At 37.0% G+C, this 22,500-nt stretch overlaps 1 protein-coding gene across 9 annotated transcripts in view; it reads right to left on the bottom strand.

The window, feature by feature from the left end:
- Nucleotides 1–2,025: 2,025 nt before the first annotated feature.
- Nucleotides 2,026–22,500, bottom strand: part of Pkhd1 (PKHD1 ciliary IPT domain containing fibrocystin/polyductin) — a 483,551-nt gene continuing 463,076 nt past the window's right edge. For 8 of the 9 annotated variants that reach the window (XM_076557889.1, XM_076557888.1, XM_076557887.1 and 5 more), the window contains 4 exons: nucleotides 21,878–21,985; nucleotides 16,377–16,535; nucleotides 10,826–10,951; nucleotides 2,026–3,142 (listed from right to left, as the gene is read on the bottom strand). In XM_076557889.1, the coding sequence (XP_076414004.1) occupies nucleotides 2,715–3,142; nucleotides 10,826–10,951; nucleotides 16,377–16,535; nucleotides 21,878–21,985 (821 nt within the window). In that variant the 3' untranslated portion in view covers nucleotides 2,026–2,714. The remainder of the gene's footprint in view (nucleotides 3,143–10,825; nucleotides 10,952–16,376; nucleotides 16,536–21,877; nucleotides 21,986–22,500) is intronic. The other variant, XM_076557893.1, reaches the window with a different exon arrangement.

The raw sequence follows: 22,500 nt of genomic DNA on the forward strand, positions 1-22,500 counted from the left end.
GTCCAGAGTCAGTGAACTCCAACTAGCTAGGGTCAGCTATTTCTGTGGGATTCCCCATCATGATCTTGACCCCTTTGCTCATATAATCCCTCTTCTCTTTCTTTGACTGGACTCCCTCCAGGAACTCCACCCAGTGCTTAACTGTGGATCTCTGCATGTGCTTCCATCAGTTACTGGATGAAGGTTCTATGATGACAATTAGGGTAGTCATCAATCTGATTACAGGAGAAGGCCAGTTTAGGCATCCTCTCCATTATTGCTTGGAGTCTTAGCTGGGTTCATCCTTGTGGGTACCTGGGAATTTCACTAGAATCAGGTTCCTCCCTAACCCTATAAAACCATTATAGATTTGTCCCTTTGGGAAGGTCACAGTTCTTAGGAACCAATGGTGTGCATAAGAGTTTGCAAAGGCCAGTGGTTTCATAAATCAAGAAGTTACCTCCAGGCAGTGGTGGCACACGCTTTTAATCCCAGCACTTGGGAGGCAGAGCCAGGAGGATCTCTGTGAGTTCAAGGCCAATCTGGCCTACAGAGCAAGATTCAGGACAGGGACCAAAACTACACAGAGAAACCCCGTGTCAACCAAACAAAAAACAAACAAACAAGTTACCAAAGGAAATATAATGAAATATTATTACAAGAATGAATTAAATGGGAGAAGGAACGCTATACAGAAGTAATTCAAGGTTTTTACAGTTATTTTGTTTCTAAAATACCTTTGTTGCCCCCCAAAAATGTGGTGATATATTGTATAATATACTTGCCTAAGGACCAGAAAACAGAGCCAGCCAGTAGAATAGACATAGAGGTCAGGCAGTGGTGGCACATACCTTTAATCCTATCACTTGAGATCTCATGCCTTTGCTTGGGAGCACACATGTCTTTAAACCCAGGAAGTAATAAGGCAGGGCAAAGAAAGGTATATAAGGTGTGAGGAAAAAGGAACTCACTCTTCTTAGGCTGAGGATTTCATTAAGGTAAGAACTAGTGGCTGGCTGTTCTGCTTCTCTGATCTTTCCAGCTTTCACCCTAATATCTGGCTCCTTTTTGTTTGTTTGTTTGTTTGTTTGTTTTTTATTAGAAGACCATCAAGATTCGAACAACACAAAAATATATTTATAAAGAACATTTATCCAGAGGCAGCTAGTGTATACCTTGAAAGTAAATTTTTATAGTCTAGATTGTCTTATGATATTCTCAGCATACATACAAACTGTATTTAAGTCTCCCAGGGAGCATCACCTTCACCTCCCTCAGCAGTCAGTACAGAGCCACAGGGAAGGGTAACTCCTTCAGAACAAGGTAGTCCTAGACATGGGGCGGGTTTCATGAGATACTTCAAGAATCTTTAATGAGAAAGAGGCTGAGATTGCTCCAGCCAACTCATGGGATCCAGTCAATGACTACTTTATACCCATGCTGCCTATGGATTCTATTTCTTAGCTGCTGATATTTAAGATTTAGCAATAGAAGACGGTATTTCTTGCTTATGTTCTATCTCAATCATAGGATAGCCCCTTAGCCAGTCAGACACTGGGAAACACTGGTTTATACTTGGGGAAAATCTGTGAGCATCTCTTTGTGGAAATTCTCCTTATTTCTGCTATCTTTGCTTCATATTCTCAGGTCCTAGGCTTTCTGGGAACCAGACAAAAGTCGTAGTCAGTGCACTTAGATGATTCTTCAGTTTGAATAGAGATGAAGGCTGTACAAACATCTGAGTGTGGTAAAATAGCGTGCATTTCCTTTCTTAAAGCACTGGCTCATGCTTTGCTTTTGTCTTCCTTACCACAGCTTCCAGAGACCACACCCAATAGCATCTCTCTTCTATTTTCTTGGGAAGCCCTTATACTTGCTTATGCTGGAAAAAAATCAGTTCTCTGGTAAGTGAGCTGTTAATCAATCCACTTCACCTTTGTGTTATCTCTAGTCTCCCAGAAAAATTACCTTTTAGTTGTAAATTTGGCCCAACCAACAAGAGAAATGTAAAATGTAACTATAGTATATCAACAAAACTTACCTAAATTTAGTATTTTCAAATCTTTATTAACTGAAATTCCAACAAAGTCCATGTGATCATAGTCTTTCCAGTAAAAATACTCATGAGGTACAAATGATAATATTTGTAATGCAGACAGCTCTCAACAATGACTGAATTTAAACTGACTGAATTAAAATGAAATAAAATCTATAAGTAACAGTCATGAAGTTGACCCTTGTGGGAGGATAAGTTTTGGTGGAGCAAGGAGCAAGATGCCTCTTGAGTATTCTATAGCATTGCAATTATAACTGTAGCTCACTAAACCAATCAGAAGTCTTCTAGAAGACAAGCCCAAAGCATTGTGGGAGTTCACTGTAAGAGGCACTTAAATCACAGTTCCTAATAGTGAAATTCAGTATAGCATAGGTATAAAGTTGGCTGCATTGCAACAAGTCTGAACCTAGGAAAACATCAGCAAGTGCTTGAGAGCCTATTATTTGCTGGAATTGGGTAGGATCAATGACAGGTACAAGAGACATACTCAGTCACAGTCTCAGTCTACTAGCCTTTCTCCGACTGTCTTCCATATTAAAGTCAAAAGATTGAAAGTCCATACTCCCCTATTGTTGTCCTGCCAGATCAGGCCTCTTCTTTCCCATTTACTATGTAGAAATAATTTTAAACATCCCCCCCTTTTCCTACAAACACCCACACAGTCCCACACTCAGAGTTGTTACTGGATAGTTTCTGATGGTGCTGTGTGGAGGCAGACAGTCTCAGAGGAAACACAACTGCCCTTCTCTGGGGAAAGCTCTATGCAGTCACTTCCTTTGTTCAGCTGGCTAGACTCCTGACCCTGCTGCCTCTCTCGCTTGAGGTTTGGGCATAGCAGGAGCAGCTGATTGTGCCCTGCCAGCTGGTATCTGAGCAACTGTTTTTGGGCTTCCTTCCAATTCCCAGGCTCCTGCAGGGTCAGCTGCTGAGCAAGAGATCCTGGAACACAGGTGAGCCCCTGGGATGTGATTCTGGGAGTCTTCGGGGCAGGTGTAGCAGCTCCTTCCTCTGGGACAGCACGGTGACTAATGTTTCTTTTGGTCACTCCTTCCGTTGACTGTTGGGGAAATTGGTTCTGCCTTCCCTGCATGACCTTCATTCTCATATCTATAAAAAGAAACATAAGGGAAGAAAGGTCTTAGTTTTTAATCAGATTACACGGCTTACATGAGTTATATATTTGGCCATCCTAGCAGCACAGTCAAAGAATCAAAGATTGAATGACATCTCTTCACCAATTTCCAAATAAATTTAGAAATATTTTTTTATAAAAAGTACTATACTTCATACTCAATTTGTAATTGATATTAGCCATGTAACAAAAATGTGATTATATCATTCTCAGAAAACAAAATCACTCAGGCAATCTTGTTAAGTTAACAAGTATTTCTAATTATAAGCATGGGTCAAATTTGAAATTCATACCATAGCCAAGGCTAAGCATTAAGCCAACCAACATGTGCATTAAATGAGTTGAATTTAAAAAACTAGCAATTTCCCCAAAATTTGCTTTAATAATCTAAATTAACACATATTTTCAATTATAAAAGTCAACATATATTCCATACTAGTTTCACATACAATTTCGTCCTTAAAACAACTTTCTGTTGCATAGGTTGTTATTATCTCGGCTTTAATTGTAAAGAAGTTAAGACACAAATTAAGTAGCTTTCTAAGGTCACAAATAAAGCAGAAATAGACCTTATGGAAAAATTCAAGTATTTGGCTATACAGACTCTGTAAAGCGAAGGCCACACAATACTATGTAAAGACTAGGACAACCACAGAGAATTAAGAAGCAAATATAATAGTGAAAGAGATGATGTGCATTTACTATCCTCTTCTGCTAGCTGGCTGTGTGATGCTCATCCTAAGACTGAGCATCTCCTGGCTCTACCTGCATAATTTTATACTATTTTCCAATGTATCGGACAATGTCATGCATACAAAAGGATAACTTTCATGTGCCTTATTGTTTACAAAAATGAGAGATCTGTCCAAATTCTTGGGAGGTAGATAGGGCCCATTTATCTTGCATTCCCCTTCAGTCCTTTACTCTTTCGTACTCATTGTCGATGGTGATTTATTAACTGGAACATGATACGGCTCCAATTCACAAGTTGCCTTGGTTTTTGTTAGGAGACAGCACATCTTTATTTTAACATAAGAAACAGGGCACAAAGTACCCTCAATCCAGTTTCAACCTCAATCCAGTCTAATGGTGGATTGAAAAATGACCTGAAGACATAAAAAATAAAGCAATGGCTCCAGCAAATATAAGAATGATGCTTTTCATTCAGGGTGAAAAAAAAAAATGAGAAGAAATCTTACTGCTTATATTATTTCCACAGTGCATGGATTAGTATCCGAGAAGCACATGCTATTCATATCTCCTCTATCCCTTTCCATAGTCTTTTGCCTGCCATTTATCAGCCATACTTACCCAACTCTCTTGCTGAGAGCTATAGGAACTTTCTGAAATGTTTCCTGTCATCAACTTTGCACAGTCATCATGCTCCCTCCTGTAGCCTTTACTGGACTAGGTGTCATCCCTGTAACTACTGTTCTCACCAGGAGGAAAATAAGGTTTACCAGGATCAGCAAAGAACCAAGGAACAAGAATAATAAATTACCATATAGAAGCACACTTTAAAAGAAAAATGGATTCTAAATTTTAATCCCCTGACAAAAATCAATATCACTACATATCTGAGGAGTTAAACAGTACAAGTCACTTTTTCTCAGCCCACTGAAGATGCTCTTAGCCTGGTTTTGAGGGACCTTCCTTGGAAATCCCCCTACCCTCTTGTTTCTCAACTCTGTATCTATTCAAAAAAGACTAATGCAAGCCTACCTTCCTTTTGCAGACCCCTAAACATTTTAAAAATCTCCCATGAATTATTTACATGGCAGCTCCAATCAGCAGCACACCTGACAGACTCCCCAGCTGAAAGGAAAGTTCACAGTGTAAAGGTGCCCAGGGAGGCTGGCCACCTCCCACTGCGAGCTTATAGACAGAACTAAGTCGGCACACATTACATGTCACTGCCGACATCAGAAGGAATCAGCTCCTTTGATCTTAGACCTCCACAGGAAGCTTAGATCTCAGACAAATTAGATAAAAAATGAATTTATGGCAGATATGTATCCTAGGGCATTCAGTTGAATGTTTGAATGTTTGGGTTTTAGGGAAGGAAGGCTAGTGAGTATCAAAACATAAGAATTAACATGCCTCCTTCCCACATAGGCCTTGTTCATGGGTCTCCACTAAAATGGAAACATGACTTCAGATTACTCAACCTCACTTCTTAGCATCCATTATCAGATGTGATGATGCTTCAGGAAGAATGGGATAAGATATGGGCAAGATCTATGTCTGCTCTACCAAGATAAAGACTCATTGGGTTGAGGACCTTCTGAGTGCATGCACAGCTAACTAGAACTTCTCCAGCCCTCTTAGTCTCTTTTGACTTTTAGAACATTCTCTAACATCAAGCACATGGTATGCCTCTCACTTGAGTTTGGCTGAGTGAATATCCTTTCACTAGTATTTTCTTTCTTTTGGTTTTACAGCAAGAGTCTTAGCAACAAGTGCCCATGGCTCCCTATCTTCATCTGAAATATTCATATTTTTTTCTCAACCCTGCTCTATGTATGGTGTTCAGTGTTGAGTCACGAGTTCTCAGTTCGATGGTTTTATATAAGACTTCTGGGGACTGAGGCAGAGGTCAATTAGTATAAGGAATCCACTCCTTACTTGTCAATAAGGCTGAAAACCTTGCCCACATGTTACAGAATGTATATACAGTAAACACTGTTGCCCGTGTTCTATTTTGATTCCCTATTTCTTTATGTGGAAATTATTGCTTATTTTAATAAGTAATACATTGCTCAACAGAAAGTCAAGAACTTTAGAAGGAAAAAAAGGAAGGAATATATTTAGTCTCTCACATAATGCCCCAAGTGTCCTGCACTTTATTGGTTTGGAGACACTCTCCCACTGGATATGGTTGGCCAATTTATTCAGATAATTTATGTTTGTGAAATTTACTTTGTTGTTTCATTTTTTAAAAATATAGATATAGGTAAATACTCTAAATAGTCAACTTCACTTGTTTCATGTATATGCTGTTTTGCTTTTGAATGTTTTTATGTTAACATTATCAAGTAATGGGTTTTATTGTGTCATCTTCATACATGTATCACTATACTTTCTCTCCTATTCCTCTTTACCAGTGACATTCTCTACAGCTCTATTTTGTTTCTACTTTTAACACATTATGTTTCTAAACCTTAATATATATATATATTAGGTATCAAATGATACACTTGTATTAGTACCAAATGATCTTAAGCGTAGTAACATAAATTTCACCTCTCTGCTAGATCTTAACATTCCCACTGCCATGGCATCAATTTACTTAATTTATTTTAGAAGATTGGATCTTTCTCATTGGTTTAGACCTTATGATGAAATTTAGAGTCATCTTATACCATTCAACATTGTATAAAATGATTGAAATTAAATTAAAATAAATTAACAGGTCTTTGTAATTACTAAATCTATTTATGGACATATCATCATCCCTGAATATATTTAAGTATTTTTTTAAACTGTTTGGCAAAATATAGTCTTTTAATAAGTTCACCATATCATTCATTAATATTCTTTAAAGCTAATGACATATTTAAGCCAATTTCATTATACTTCCCAATTGCATCCTACTAGCTTATTATATTAGTTCACTTTATGTTGTTCTAATGAAATCACTAAACTGGAGTAAATTTACCAAGAAAAGGGTCAGGTTTAAATGTCAATATCGTCTATAAATCCAATATTGTCTTTTTAGTTTTGATTTACCTACATTCTACAATATCAAAAATATTTTGTAGGATATGATTAAATTTTCTGTTTGTCATTATTTGAGTAGGGAATCTAAAGTTTTATTGTTAATGCAATATTGTATAGCAAGGAACTTTTCAGTAAGTATGTGTTTGTACTTATTTTAAGAAAATAAGTGCTAGATTTCATTCATGCTTTTAAAATAGAAGATATTTACTCCTTGTTTTTATGTGATAAAGTGATGCTATTAGTAGTTTCCAAATACAGTTATCCTTTCCTTGGGGCTTAGAGAAAGGTCTTGCCTGTCTTCCCCAGTGGTTCTTAATATAATAATTACTGTGGTGAAAGAGGTTCTGTTTAGAGAAGATATAAATTTATATCAAATGATAAGATAGACACAAATAAGTCTGTGCATTAAGTACACAAAAGAGGAATGGTGTAACTACTCCTAGATAAAGGAATCTGATAAGTGTTTCATTTTGAGTTTGGAGAAATGAGAGGAGCTAATTATGCAGACACATGTGAACAGTTTGAAAGGGGGGCCTATGCTATACATAGCAGACACTGTCACTGAAGGAAAAGAGATGGGAGAGGAGGACACACAGGCTGAAGGATAGTAAATGTGGCTATACTACAGAGATCATGCAAAAAGATAGGTAGATCAAGCATGTAAAAAAAGCCGAATTGATAAAATTCAGCAAGCAAGCAAGAAGGAAGTATGAAGAAGACTGAACTAAGAAAGACTCAGAACTGAAGTGTAGCCTGGGAGACTTCTGTGCTATTAACCAGTATAAGGGAACAAAAGAACAAAATACAATACAGGTCTGAGCTTTGACAACAATGCAAGACTCCTTCTCTGGCATGTCTATGAGCCAGTTTCTGCACAGTGGACAACCAGGCCCCTAACAAATGAGATTTGAAACAGTATAATATGATTCAGGACCTGGAGGGCTAAATTGTGTCATTTGAGATAATGCTCTTTGCCCCCTTAGCATTCAGTGTCATAGCTACATTCTTTAATCACGTATTTGTTTGCTGTGATTTCATTCTACTTCACTGACTGAAATCCTTCTCTAATTGTCCCTAATACTGGGTCCCCAAAATGTTAGAACTTGATGTAATACAGGGAACCACATAACAGCTCATTGAAATTACACAAAGGATGTATAAATTAATATTTAGTCAATGCCATGCCATAAATTAATATTTAGGATCATGGGGGGAAGAATACTAAATTTCACTAGTCATTCATTCTACTTGGTTCTCACCAAAGTGTAGCAAAGATGAGGAAGAGCTTCATGTTAAGATTTCTAATTCTTGATACTCTTGCCATTTTCAACCAGGTCATTTCTACTGTGGGCTCGACACCAGGCATCATGCAACATTGCATCACCCTCAGTCTCCACACACTATGTTCTGGGTGAGACATTTTCTCTACACCTTGCAAATGTCCTTTAAAGCAAATGAAACTAACTGTCCTCAGAATTCTGGCAGTGAGAGAATGACAGAGTCATACTGCTTTTAGTTTTACAACCGAGACACTTCTCTGCAAGACCATGGTCAGTCAGTCACCATGTCTAGGGGACAAAATTGTTGTGGCTGAGAGCTGCTCCTTGGGAAAGAAGCAGTCACTCACACAAAGAGTTTCTCAAGGCCATAGGCGTTGCCATGGAGGCACATATTCAGGGTGTCTCAATCCAATAAGAAAAACTAGGGAAAGCTGTATGAAGAATAGTGCATAGCACCTTTGGCCTCATTTGGCAGAGAATGTGAGCAAACTGACAAGGAGTTAGGCTATCTCAAGTTGAGTGAATGCTGCATAGTCATGAGAAAACCCAACAATACATAGCATGTGGTGAATTCACTATATGATATGTGTCCTGTGATCTTGGCTGGTATTAATTTTCTTAATTGATGTACAATTTGTGTAAGATACCTAATTGTGCACAGTATTATTATGACAATTTTACCAATTTGGGAACTGAAAGGCACGGGGAAGTTAGTTGTCAAGCTTGGGGACAGAAAGTCTGTCAAAGGGGGTATTCAGAACTAAACCCAGTCCGTTCACTCTGTGGTTCTATGACCTCAATTGTCACATTCTCCTGCTCCCTCATCTGACAACGGGGATTTGTTAAGTCTGGGGAGTAGAAGAGAAGCCTTATATATGAACTAGAGAAGCCTTATATATGAACTCAGAAAGACGGCGTCAGTGTGTCAAAACCATTGGTAGTGTTGTGTTCTGAAGGCTCTGTCTTCACACTTCACTCCTTTTTTCCACTCTTGCATCTGCGACATTTTTGTTAGTAGTGGTTTAAAAACACAGAAGGAAAAGGAAACCTAAAATGGTAGGTAGACAGTAGAATAAAACCAAACATATTTAAAGCTTTTAATAATTAGGTGTTTTGTTTTTAAGATCTACACAAAGCTTGGAAGACAAGGAAAAGACCTAGGATGGTCCTCAGGGAGGGCTCACATACATCTATTTTTAACTTGGATGTCCTAATAAAATGGCCTCTTTGCTCCCATCTCTTGTTTAAACTGATCCCCAGAAGCCCTATTCCTTGTCTAATCCCTGATAATTTATTAGTAAACTACCCCATAAACCCCAGCCATTGTAGAGTATTTAATAATATTAATTTAATCAAGGGGACTGTGAGCCATGTAGATGACCATATTAGGTTAGGTGCAAGCATGGCATTGCTCCAGTCAGTTGCTGAAAAATGTAGCTGAAGATGGGCTGCTAGAGTCAGAGGAAATTTCAAATAACCCTGAAAGGCATACAATAGAGGACAAGATGCTTTCTCATTTAAGAGGTAGATGAGCACCCCAAATCCTTATGGCTTGATGTGGAATCTACAAAGAATTCTTGTGTCCTTTTCTGTCTCTCCATTTATTATACTACCACATCCCCAGTTCACACCTACTCCCTATTATTATTTATCATTTTTATTATTATTTAAAATAGTTTGAAAGACTGTGCTATATAGCTGGATACTTTTGAAAAAAATGTATTTCCTCTATGGGAAATGGCACAAACAATCTGCTATTTGTGTGTGTAAGCACACACATGGACACACACATGCATTCACCTATGTACACACAACTGAAAAGCTCATTCAAATATAATTTCACACTGACAGATTTTGGTCAAACATGAACTCAGAACTACTAAAAACTGGTATTCCTTTTCTATTTGAAAATATGTTATTTGACTCTTAGGAAAACTAGAATTGTTTTTGTATTTAGAACATATGTTTAAAAACATTGAGTCATGGAAATTATGCAAATATCTTTCATACACAGTATCCATACTTGGCAACCTCATATGCTTTGGCCACTGCATTCCCATTGTACACCCTTAGTAGGCTAGCAGCCAGACACTCAATTGAGGCAAAGGCTTCACTTTCTCTGTTTTACATAAATTCTAGTGGTAAGTTGACTGTGGAAGAAGTAAGAGCACACACCACAGCACACCAAACGACACACGCTGCTAACCATACCAGGAAACAACAAAGCAGGGTTAAGCAACACTGACTCACTTCTTGAGGGCTCAAAGATGCTAAATCTAATTTGCACAGTGGGCATTTGGCAACTACACTCTCTGCTTTTCCAAACTCAGTGATGTTGCCAAATTGGCGGCTTTGCAACAGCCATGGGAAAGATTATATGCCTGTACTCTGGCTCTCCCGTCTCTCTGTTAAACAAACTCAAATGTGAAACCAATAATCTTTTTCTAAGAAAAGATATATCAACGTCAGTTCAAATAACAGGCTACTAGCTGAGTGAATCGGGTGGACCCGTGTCTTCCTGAACTGGGGTATTATTTAATTAAGAAAAAGTAATGAAAAACCAAAGAAGGGGCTGTGAGCTAAACCCCTTCATAACCTGACACCAGGGAAGGAGGAAGCACTGTTAGTCCACAGTCGCCTTCCCTGTGCCATGCTTACCTTCCCCCATTGTGGTGTCTTCCTTTGCTGTCTTTACCTGTAGGCCTCCTCGGTGTTTGGAAGAGATATGGGTGTTCTTCTTTTGATCCTTAGCCTGGGATTCAGATACGTCTTCAGGTTTTATTTCTGTGTTGATGAAAAAAAAAAAAAGATGTTATTTTCTATTGTTTTGTCAGATTAGAAGACATTTTTATTTACAAGGAGAACCTAAATGTGAGGTTATTTCTATCACTCCTATCTTTTCCAATTGTGATAAGTATTTAACAGAGTGTGTATAATATGCCTAGAGCTTAAGAGGTGATTCCATAAAAAAATGCACTGATGACTAACTTTATGATATAATATTGTATTATCTGATACAATAGCAGCCCCACATTACTTTGGAATGCTTGATTCATAGATGGTTTGAATTGAGATGCATTGTAAATACACACCTGATTTAGGGAAAAGCAAAATATCCACTTCTTTTACATTCACTACACATTGAAATAATATTTTGGATATTTAGGATGGAGGCTAATTAGAAAATTAATATACTTACTGTGTGTTTCACAATATTGCTTATGTTATATTTCAATTGGACAAGACCAGTTTACTAACAAAAGTTATTAAGCTTTTAATTTTAAATAAACAATAGATTCAATTGAAGGATCAAAAAAATTTGCAAGGATATATTAGAATTTTCACCCATTGTTAACCTGTTTGGACATTGGTGAGGACACCCCTTAAAGGCCCATGATTGAAACCCCAATGCACAGAATGGCACCATTGGGAGGGTAGCTTTTATAATTTACTCATCTCTATGATTGTGAAATACAATATTGGCATCTACAAAGCTCAATGTTGAGGGCCATGCAAGCAAGCCTTTTGAAATATCAAAAAAGTATCTCATAATGACTTAAGTAGTCTTATGACTTTGCATTGGGTTATAGTCATAACTATCCTTAGCCAGATGTAGTCACATTCAGCCCATGACCTGCCAATTAAACATACCAGCTGAGAAATGGGGCCTCCATCCTTAGATCACTGAGGACATGCCCTCCAAGAGAACTGTATAACCTAATCTCCACATCCAATCCCATTCTCCTTTTGTCCTGGGTGTGGGCACTTGTTACCACATATACTCCCACCATGATGGGCTCTACCTGCAGCCCTGACCAGAGTCCAAATCAACTAGACTGCCTCACTGTATACTTAAATCTTCAAAACTGTGAGTTAAATAAACCCTTTCCATTTTAAAGTTAATTGCTTCAATTATGCCATTGTAGTAACATGATGCTGACCAACACAGCAGCAGAACAAAGGAACTGACAGTGGTGCATTCATCTAATGCAAACAGATGTGTACTTTGGGCTCAAAAAAATGATAACATCTTCCACCTATCCCTGACTAAAAGGATACTTCATTTTGACGTCTTCATTCATTAGACAAATGTAAACATTAAAATACATTTATGCATTGATGAGTTGCCTCAGTGATAAAATATTTGCTACTTAAGTGTGAGGATGTGAATTCAGATGTTCAGAGCTCACAAAAGCAGGACATGTTAGCACACATATGGAATCCCAGCATTCCTACACTAAGATGTGAGGTGGAAACAGGTGAGTCCCAGGAAGGCAGCAGGCCAACTGGCTTGGCATGCCCAATGAACAACAATAAGGGATCCTGTCTCAAACAATGTGGGAAGTGAAGACTGACATAAGGAGATTCAAGGATTTCCACATATACCCCATGGCAGGTGTACCCCCACACTCAGATATACAAATATGCATGTGTGAGGACACATGAACACACATACACACACATAAACAAAATGTAATACAAGATGCATAGAATGAATTTTCTAAAGGAAAAAGAATTTGATGGTTGAACTTCAAGCTGAACTAGCTGATGTTTGCATAAAATACACTTAAATCAAATAATTAGAAAGAATCACAAGGAGACACATTTTGCATACTTTGGCAGTTGGAAGATTTGTAAAACAATTGTAATTTGCTATTCTATCAGTTGTCAGTGGGAGAATTCAAGATACACTGGAAACTTAGAGTTTTGAGAAATGCATCAATAGCCACAAATTTTACAGATTTCTAATTGATTTCTAATATTTTATATTATTTTAAATTATGTATATGTTTGTTTATCTGTGTGTGGCTATGTGCAGGTGTCTACAGAGATACTGGATCCCTTGGAGCTGAAGTTACAGGCAATTTCTAGCTGTCTGATGTAGGTGCTGGGAACCAAAATTGAGTCCTTTATAAGAACAGTTTGTGTTCTAAACTGTTGAACCATCTCTCCAGCTCTAAGATTTCTAATTCTTAAAGATTCACAATAATATTAACAAAAAATTCTTTTTATTTTGTAGAATAAAATTTGTTGACATTTAGAAGACTGCCTGAATTATTAAAATGATATTCATGCGGCCAAGACACAATGTTTCTAACTCATGCATGGGTAAAAGTGCCATTTAAAGAACAAGAAAAAAATACTTTATAAAGAATAAACTGCAAAGGAGACTACTATATTTCATGTAATAAAATACAAATAGTACTTTAAAATGGACATCTATAGACAAAAAAAATCCTCCTTACTTTGTCAAGTTTAGATGTATAATAAAACTATATCCAACATACAAAAGTCAACTATGATACTTCTTATTCTTTTTCTGTGTGAGTCTAGATATCTCCACACAGTTCAGCTTAAATATGTCCATCATAATATTATACACAGCAGCTCCTAAAAATTCTAATTAGAAAACCAGTAGAAAGGCTTAGAAGAATACAGAAGTTTTCACTATAATTTTTAACACGCATTATTTTTAAAGCAAAGGGTTAATTATATTTATAAGCAATACATGCATTATTATTGCTTGAATAAATTAATTTGCAAAATTTAAATACTCTGTTTCAACTTTTAACATGGAAATTCTGATAGACAGAGCACATACAGACAAAAGCTGCTTGAGTCCTCAGTAATTAATCACTGTCCAATGAGGCCATGAGACAAAGCAAAATTGAAAACTAGGTGTATCACTGAGTGGGGAATTATTTTCTACCACAAAGTTGAGAAAGAGCATGTTTCTTATTCTAAGAAATTAATGATTGTTAATTTTAAATTCAAAAAGTACAGAACGCACACTATATAAGGAAGCACTCAAGTAGATTATCTTCTGCGATCTTTATCAAAACTCCTTCCAAGAGCTTCATCATTTTTAAATATGAGTCTACAAACTCCTAGAAAAATAAAATTTAGTACAGAGAAATGAATCTACAGATATTAACAGGTTTAAAGAACAGAAAGGGACTGGGATAGACAACTTATATACTAATAACTGTAGGAATAATCTACTTCTAGAACTGAGTGATGGAATTCACAAGGCTTAGTGAGTGGCTTGTTAGTGACTAGTGGAATTAGGTATTATATTAAGAGTGAGAATTATATAACCTAATTCATGGGATCATATGACATAAAAGATCATGATAATCTACTTACAAACCAGAAAGTACCATGCATAAATATATACACTCAACACAAATACACACAAACACACATACATGTACAAATACATAGATTGAAGAACACGCATGCACATACAAATATACACACACATGAGCATATACATTCATACACAAACACACATGCACAAACATAAACACACACATACTCAAACATATACACATGTACACACATCATGCACAAACATGCTCACATATACAAGTGTACACATAGACCCATAAATACACACAGAATGTGGATAGACCTAACTGTAGATTTAAACACTAAACAGAATAGAAACTGCAGTCCAACACATCACAGGCAAAACAGTTCAGAACCACTTTGAGACTACTCTTTTTAAGAAAGATGAAGATTTTGCTAGTAGCTTATCCAGCCCTGGTCACCAGGGTAGGAAGAGAGACAGGGTTTCTAGGCTGAATGCTATCAGATATGGTATTTCTCAATTAGGGCTGTCCTTCTCTCAAATAGCCCTTGAAAGTCCAAACACAGTGAAAATCTTAGTAGTCAGAGCAGACTATGTCCACTGTGATTCCTGTATTTGAATCCTATCCTGTTGCCTTTAGTCACTGGAACACTTTTTAGGTAGTAATTGCTTAAGGTTTTGGTTTCATGCTGGTTCCTCATATCACTACTATTTCTTCAGGACACTCAAAGGTCCACAGTGTGAGGTTTGCTTGTCAGGAAAGGATTTTTCAATGACACATCTGCTGCCTTTCCTCTCTCACTCACAAAAACTGGGGGAGAATGATATGAAGGTCCACTTGAGACTCCCCTCAAAATGCATGTTAACCTAAAACCATGGCATTGTGCTTCCGGGGAAATGATCAAGGAGGCGCATGATTTCTGGACTTCTCACTGTTGTAGAATTGTATTTAAAGGTGTGTTACATTTGTTTATGTTGCATTTGTTTAACTCTGTGAAGCTGTGTTACTTTGCCTGTCTAAATGGTCTAATAAAGAGCTGAGTGGCCAATAGCAAGGAGGAGAGAGAAATAGACAGGGCTGACAGGCAGAGAGAATAGATAGAAGGAGAAATCTGGGAGGAGAAGGAGGAAGGAAGAAGTAGTCAGAGAAGGAGGAGGACATCAGGGGCCAGCTACACAGGCAGTCATAGAGTGAAAGTAAGATTTCAGAAGTAAGAAAAGGAAAAGGCCCAGAGGCAAAAGATAGATGGGATAATTTAAAGTTAAGAAAAGCTGGCTAGAAACAAGCCAAGCTAAGGCCAAGCATTCAGAAGAAAGAATAAGACTCTATGTGTGACTTATCTGGGAGCTGGGTGGCAGGCCCCCCAAAGAGCCAAAAGAGCAAAGAGTAAAGAGTATAAAAACAACCAGCATCTCCCTGCTAAGGAAAACCTTCCACACTTACATTCTTCCAGAGTTTGCCTCTGTGTTTTTCTTCTTTGAGTCTCACAATTATGTGCCCAAGACAATCTCAAAGTTGTGTACCCAAGTGTGATCTTGAACATCTGATCATCCTGTCTCCACTTCTAGAGTGTGAGAACTGGGATTATAGATGTGACCCACCATGCCAGGTTTATGAGGTTCTCAGAATCAAACCCAGGGCTTCCAGCATGCTAGGCCATTGTATGTAGTGAGCTGAATTCCTAACCCAGCTCTTCAACATGCCTCTGGCAGGATCACTTGCAAAGATGAGGCTGAGCATACAAACCACATTTCTATGGTGTGTGACAATACACAGGTATTTACCCTTACTGGACCTTACTCTCCAATACCTACACTGAAAGAATAATAGTCACTACCTCTGTCAATAAGTTGTTTAAGGAATTAATGAACTTATTGATCTAATGTACTTAGAATCTGGTCAATAGTGAGCATGCAATAAATGTAATAATTTAATATAGTTGTTAATATTAAAGATCAAGCAATCCCTGTCTTTATTATGTTAATTGAAACAGTGAGATCCATGTAGTTGTATAAATAACAAAAGGCCATAAAATTTCTCTTTGAAATCATTAATATATTATACATGATTATATGTGATGTATTTTCATCAACCCCCTCCTCCAAGCTACATACTTCTATTTTTGTTTTTCTTAAACCAGCAGCAAACAAGACAGCTCAGAGCCAGCCATGACACTACTGAGCACAGGGACAAGGCCAGGATGATCGTTGATCTCTCCTTGTGGGTCACAGGTAAGACAGCAAAGGTCTTGGATCGAGCTGTAAAATTAGCACCTGTTAAGGAATTAAAAACAGTTTCAATAAAACATTAAGATATTAATATCTAGCACAGAGCAGGCATGTCAAAAGTATTTCTTTGAAGTTATTAAGCAAATGAATCAATGATAAATTCCACTTTCATGTTCTGGAAGAAGTATAAGATGACAATAAGAAGTCATAACATTTCTTTTCATTTTTGTCCACCATGATAAGAAATCCTTCTGAGTCCTTAATTTGATGCTCAGACCTACTTTCTCTGTCACTACAAAATTATAACTTCATTCACTCTCATGGTCTAGTAATGAGAAAATATGTTCTTTGTTCCAGAATGGGTGGAACTACTCATTTTGACAATAGTCACGTGAGGGAAAACTCATCACAAATAAATACAAATCAAATTATGGGAATCTGAAGTCTGCCTATAGCCCACAAAGTAACCCCCTCCATCTCAAAGCACACAAAGCTTGTAAATAGTACTTTAAAAGATTTGTTTTTTTTATTTGTGCTTGTGTGTATGTGTGTGTGACTGTGTGAGCACTTGTGTGTGAGTGCCAGCAGAGGCCAAGATTAGGACACTAGATCTCCTAGAACTGGAATTGCTGGCAACTGGAAGTTGCCTGACATTGGTGATGGGAACTGGACTCTGGTTCTCTTCATAAACAGCAAGTGGTTTAATGACTGAGCCATCCACCCAGCCTAGATGGGACAGTTTTATATATAGCCAAACAAACAAATGAATTTGAAAATTGAAGTTTGTTGGATTTCCTTAAAATTTTCTTCATGCCAGGTCACATGTTCTGCAAATACAGTGCTAACAGTCTTCCCAGAGTTAAGAACATTGCTATCAGGGAACCTGGTGAGCAGCTGTAGACACTGCTGCTCTGGCTGTGGGTGATGGGGCAAGATGGAGAACTTCTCAATGAGAGAGACCTTCTCTAAGAATTACCTAAAACCACATTTTCCAGTACATTAAAAAGTGTGATTTTTATCCCATTAATGTGTATAAAAAGGGGACATAAAAGAATTTATTTAGGAACATTTAAAAAATCTGGATACAAATATTTGTGGTAGTTCTATTCATGATCACCCAAACTCAGAAAACACTCAAATGTACTTCAAAAGAAGAAATAAACAAACAGTTGATCCAGAGAATCAACTGTCTGCCCATTCAGCCTCAAAGAGAAAATGATGAAGAAAAGTGTATGGGGAGTATGGTAAATAACTTCTAATAACTAAACTTAAAATCAAATGCAATGTGCTGAGGAAGCTGCAGTCTACAGGGCAGACTCTGTATGATTCCATTTAAATAACATTATAGAAAGTACCAAATGATGGAGACAGAGAAGACGTGGTGTTTGCCAGTGGGCAAGAGGCTGAACTGTGTGTACTCTCAGAACAGACTTTCTGGAGGATTAATGAAAATTATCTGTATCTTGATTGTTCTGCTGCTTACAGGAATCTATACTTGGATTTCAAGTTAAAAAAATAAACCAACCAAACAAAAACCAGAAATGGCCCATTTAACCACAAGTAAATTTGAAAAATAACATTTAAAAAAGTCTTGTCTATAGTCTCAGAAGTAGAATGTATTAATTATGGAGATAGTTCCGTGAGAGGATATATATTAGAATTTAATCACACAGTGTGCTTTACATTTATGTTTTATCATATTCAATTATTCTAAGTATTAAAAATAAAGAATCAGGATGATTATTTGCTTCTGATCACGACTTATAGCTGGCCTTTTTTCAAGTAGCTAATTCAAAACAAACCTCAATCTCACAGAAAACAAAAAATAGCTGTTATTTTCTCTACTCAAATCACATCATGTATTTTTGTGCTGTGGTTTCCTTGGGTGAACCTGACAATTTGTTTGGAAGCCACAATTAGATGTTGGATGTCTTGACTCTGGGCTGACTCACCTCAGGGCTCCCAGAGCTCCTGTAATAACATCAGATGCAGTGGCTCTTCTTTGCAAGCATGTAGCTTAGGCTGAGATGAGTTCACCTTATTTATTCTCAAGTACCTTTTTAGTATGAGCATCTGCATCAGGCCTATTACCCCAGAGAGGGAGGAATGGATTTTACTAGGTGCTCAAGGAAGTCAACCAAAATTAATAGTGTCCTGCACTTATTTAAGGCATTTAGGAGTTAGTAAATGATTCAATATATGCATAAAGTCAGAAGGTAATAACTTCCAGAAAAATAACATAAACAAATATGATCATGGAAAGCATTCTGAAGGAAAAAAAAATGATTCGGAAGAAACTTCAAAAACCTAGCACATTCGTAAACAAAAACAGGAGAAGATAGCAGTTGAGGTGAAAGATTGAAAGCCAGGGAAATTTTGATAGGCATTAAATGTCAGTCAAAATACCCTAAATAGCATTCTGACTATGACAGATAGTAATAAAGGGAAGATTCTAAGCTGAGAAGTGATGTGAGTCACAAGAGATACAGATTACTCCATAAGGCTTGTAAAACACCCCATCACCACATCAACAACAATGGCTGAGAAATTAAAGACAGAGAAATCCAACTGGAATCTGAAAGATAAGAGAATTTCATGGTGGAAACCCCTGGCTTTCAAATATTTTTAACAATATGATCTTAAAAGTAATCTCAATATACTCACTTTTCCATAACCTGGGGGATATAATGCTCAAATATATTCACTTAAGCAGAAACTCGGGTTCTAGTAGGGGATCTAACACACAAGCTATAGACAAGCAAGAACAATGCATGCAAACTACAATGGCCAATGCTGTGAAGAACACTAAAGTGGAGGGGGGGGGATAAAAGACCGAATTACTAGTAGTGAGTGTTAGGAGGAGGCATCACAAACTGGGTTGTCCAAATAGGACTCTCTGAAGATAAAACTTTTGAAAGGAAACTTGTTGAATAAACCATGTGAATTTCTGGAGAGTCTTCCTAAGAAATGCCAATTACAGGTAAAATATCTTTAGAGTAAATGAGGGTAGGGGGAAGGGGAAAGAAAGATCCTGGCTCCCATTATTCACTCAAGAACTTCCTGGCTTCAGGTAGCAGTGAGAAGAATCACAGCCCATACCATGACCACAAATGCAGAAGGACCAAGTGGAAAGTCAGCATCACTAACCTATAGCCACCACCATTAGCTAATAAATAGCTCAGGAAGGGTATAAGTGATAAAGTAGGATTCATTAATGCATAGAAAGGTCTCAAGAGGATCCCATACAGACATTCTCTATAACTTCTTAACTCCTCAACAACTATATCTCTAAAATAAAAATGAATATTTGTTCCCTGCTTAAGAAATTAGAGAGAATAGCAACAACAGGGAAAATGACTATATGTTTGAATCTTTGTTTGGCTCATGTAGAAATTAAATACTAATGTGAATTATATATGAAGGCTACTTTGTAGTGTTGTATCTCTGGACACTGGTACAGTGAGTGTTTGAAACAGGTGTCAGTCTTAGGATGAGTACCTTTATCAACATGATGTCAGTAGTGATTACAGAAGCAGAGTATTTGATTATTTACTTTTATTTCTTTATTTTTTATTAAGAAAATTTTTTATTCATTTTACATACCAAAGATCCCCCTCTTCCCTCCTCCTCCCCCTGCAGCCTCCCCCTTCCAACGATCCCACATTCCCTCCTACCAGAAGGTAAGCCCTCCCATGAGGAGGTACATTTAGTAGAGGCAGATCCAAGCCCCTCCCCCTGCCTCAAGGCTGTGCAAGGTGTCCAATCATGGAAGTGGGCCCCAAAAGGCCTGCTTGTGCACAAGGGATGGATTCTGATCCAACTGCCAGGATTATTTACTTTTCTTTTGTCTTTTTAAAGCTTCTATCTATTCTAATTTAAATGTTATAAAAATCCCTCTATGCAGAGCCTTGCCTCACAGACTTAGCTTTAACAATTATTAAATAATGTTATTTAAGAATAGTTTAGGGAAACATTCAAAGTCATTTCTAATCTACAAGTTTTAAGGAGGAAGAAAACAAAACAGTAATCTACCAATGAAATGCCCAAATCATATGTGGTTCTGGAAATTTTTGTCAGCAACTCTTTTTATATTTGTTTTTATAGTTTATTACTTAAAAACTCTTGATGAGGCATGTGGCCAGCCTTAGTTAACAACTGAGAAAACTACAGATCAAAAATATCTATGATATCATACAAATCTGGGACAAATTACTTAGGGCCCCGCAAATCTGACCCTTTAAAAACATATATTCAAAAACTCAAGCTTGAGGCAAAATGCCCACATCCTGTGAATAAGCATGTCTCTTCATGAATCAATCCTCATCCTAATACAGATAGATGCACTGGCATTAAAAGAACATGGCCCACAGAATTAGTACTTGATAATTTTACATACCAGAAGATAGATCTGTAGTTAAGAAAAATGTTTTTAAACTTGCAATTAAGGCAAATTCACTGGAGATCCTCCTCATACTATACTGCAGCATTTTTTTCAGAAAGATTTGTCTATTTCTCTACAGTAGATTTTATTTTACAAATTGAGATCTCACTATACTGTCCAGGCTTGTCACTCAAGCTACTGGGCTTAAGCAATCTTCCTCTCCCAGTAGTTTCCTAAGTATCTGGGTTTATCAAACAAAGGCTAATATTTACCATTTGTTTTTTTGGGAGAACACTGATACATTATAAATGATTTGTTGTCTGGTAAAGATATGAAAGGTATCTTTGGACATGTCATTCAAAGGTTATGGCTTTCTCTATATATCCACTGACAACTGCCTTTAAGAATATCTCTACATTTTAGCTCAAGGATGTTCTAGAATACCATTGCTGTTGTCCTGGTTCCTTCACTAATGAATTAAAGTACTTATAGACAAGTGTCCATTAGATATATTCAAAGACAGACATTTTCAAATGCCTTATGAAGGGTAACTGGGTCATTTTACAATTTACCCATGCCTTCTATGAGTGTTTTCAGGCACTGGAATGTCAACAGGTTTGATGTTCATTGTAGAAATATGAGGAAAACAGGACCCAAAGATTTGGGTTCACAATATTCAACAGCTGGATTGACTTATGAATTTCTATTGAATGTAAGTCACATGGACTAAATAAAAAGAAATGGGAGGAAAGGAGAGAAAGAAGGGAGACATAACATAAATGTTAACATCTACAGGAAAATATGCATTTGGAGTCTTGTTTGTTAAGTGCACCCTGAGTCTTAATTTTTAAAGGAGCTCTTTTTTCTTCTACTTGATGATATGGCCAAGTCACCTTCTTGAAACTATGATGGCTTCTTATTCATGAAGTGACTTATTCCAGTTACAAAGGAGAAGGGTTACTTTTTTAGAAAATACAGATATAAAGGAACACTGTGCTGAAATTACCTGGAGGGGAAGTAACAGTAAAAACCAAGCGCCAGTTTGACCCAGAGATCAAGACGGACAATCTGGAGAAGCTCACATAGCCATCCCGTGTTTCTGCCTGGGTACATCCTATAAACAAAGAGAAAATTGAAGGTGTTAGCTATCTAAACCAGAATGATGTCTTTAAGTCTTTTCTGGAAATAGGGTATTAAATAATAAAGCAAAATATTTTAAAAGAATTAAAAGAGATCATTGTATCTATCCATTTCTTCTTAGACAAACCCTGGAACCAAATAATTCAAAGCAAAATATAAAACAGCATTTTTTGAAAGCATAATATGCCAAACACTGTCCTTTATAGATAGCTTTGTGTACAGTCTATATATCAATACTATAGAATATGTTATGATCAATACTCTTGAGTTAAATTATATAATTTATGGTAAGATTATAGCCATAAATATATCTTATTGTAATTTTATATTCCTACGCATTTGACTACTTTCTTGATACATGTCTAGCAAGAGGTTGGGTTTATAGGTTAGTAGTAGAATGCTTATCTAGCATATGAAACAGCCTGAGTTCAAACAGTACCATCATCAAAAGAATGTATATCAAGAAATAAATTATGTTATCTGTTTAGG

This window comes from Peromyscus maniculatus, chromosome 21 (genome assembly GCF_049852395.1).
Source record: "Peromyscus maniculatus bairdii isolate BWxNUB_F1_BW_parent chromosome 21, HU_Pman_BW_mat_3.1, whole genome shotgun sequence".
In the NCBI taxonomy this organism is placed as follows: domain Eukaryota; kingdom Metazoa; phylum Chordata; class Mammalia; order Rodentia; family Cricetidae; genus Peromyscus; species Peromyscus maniculatus.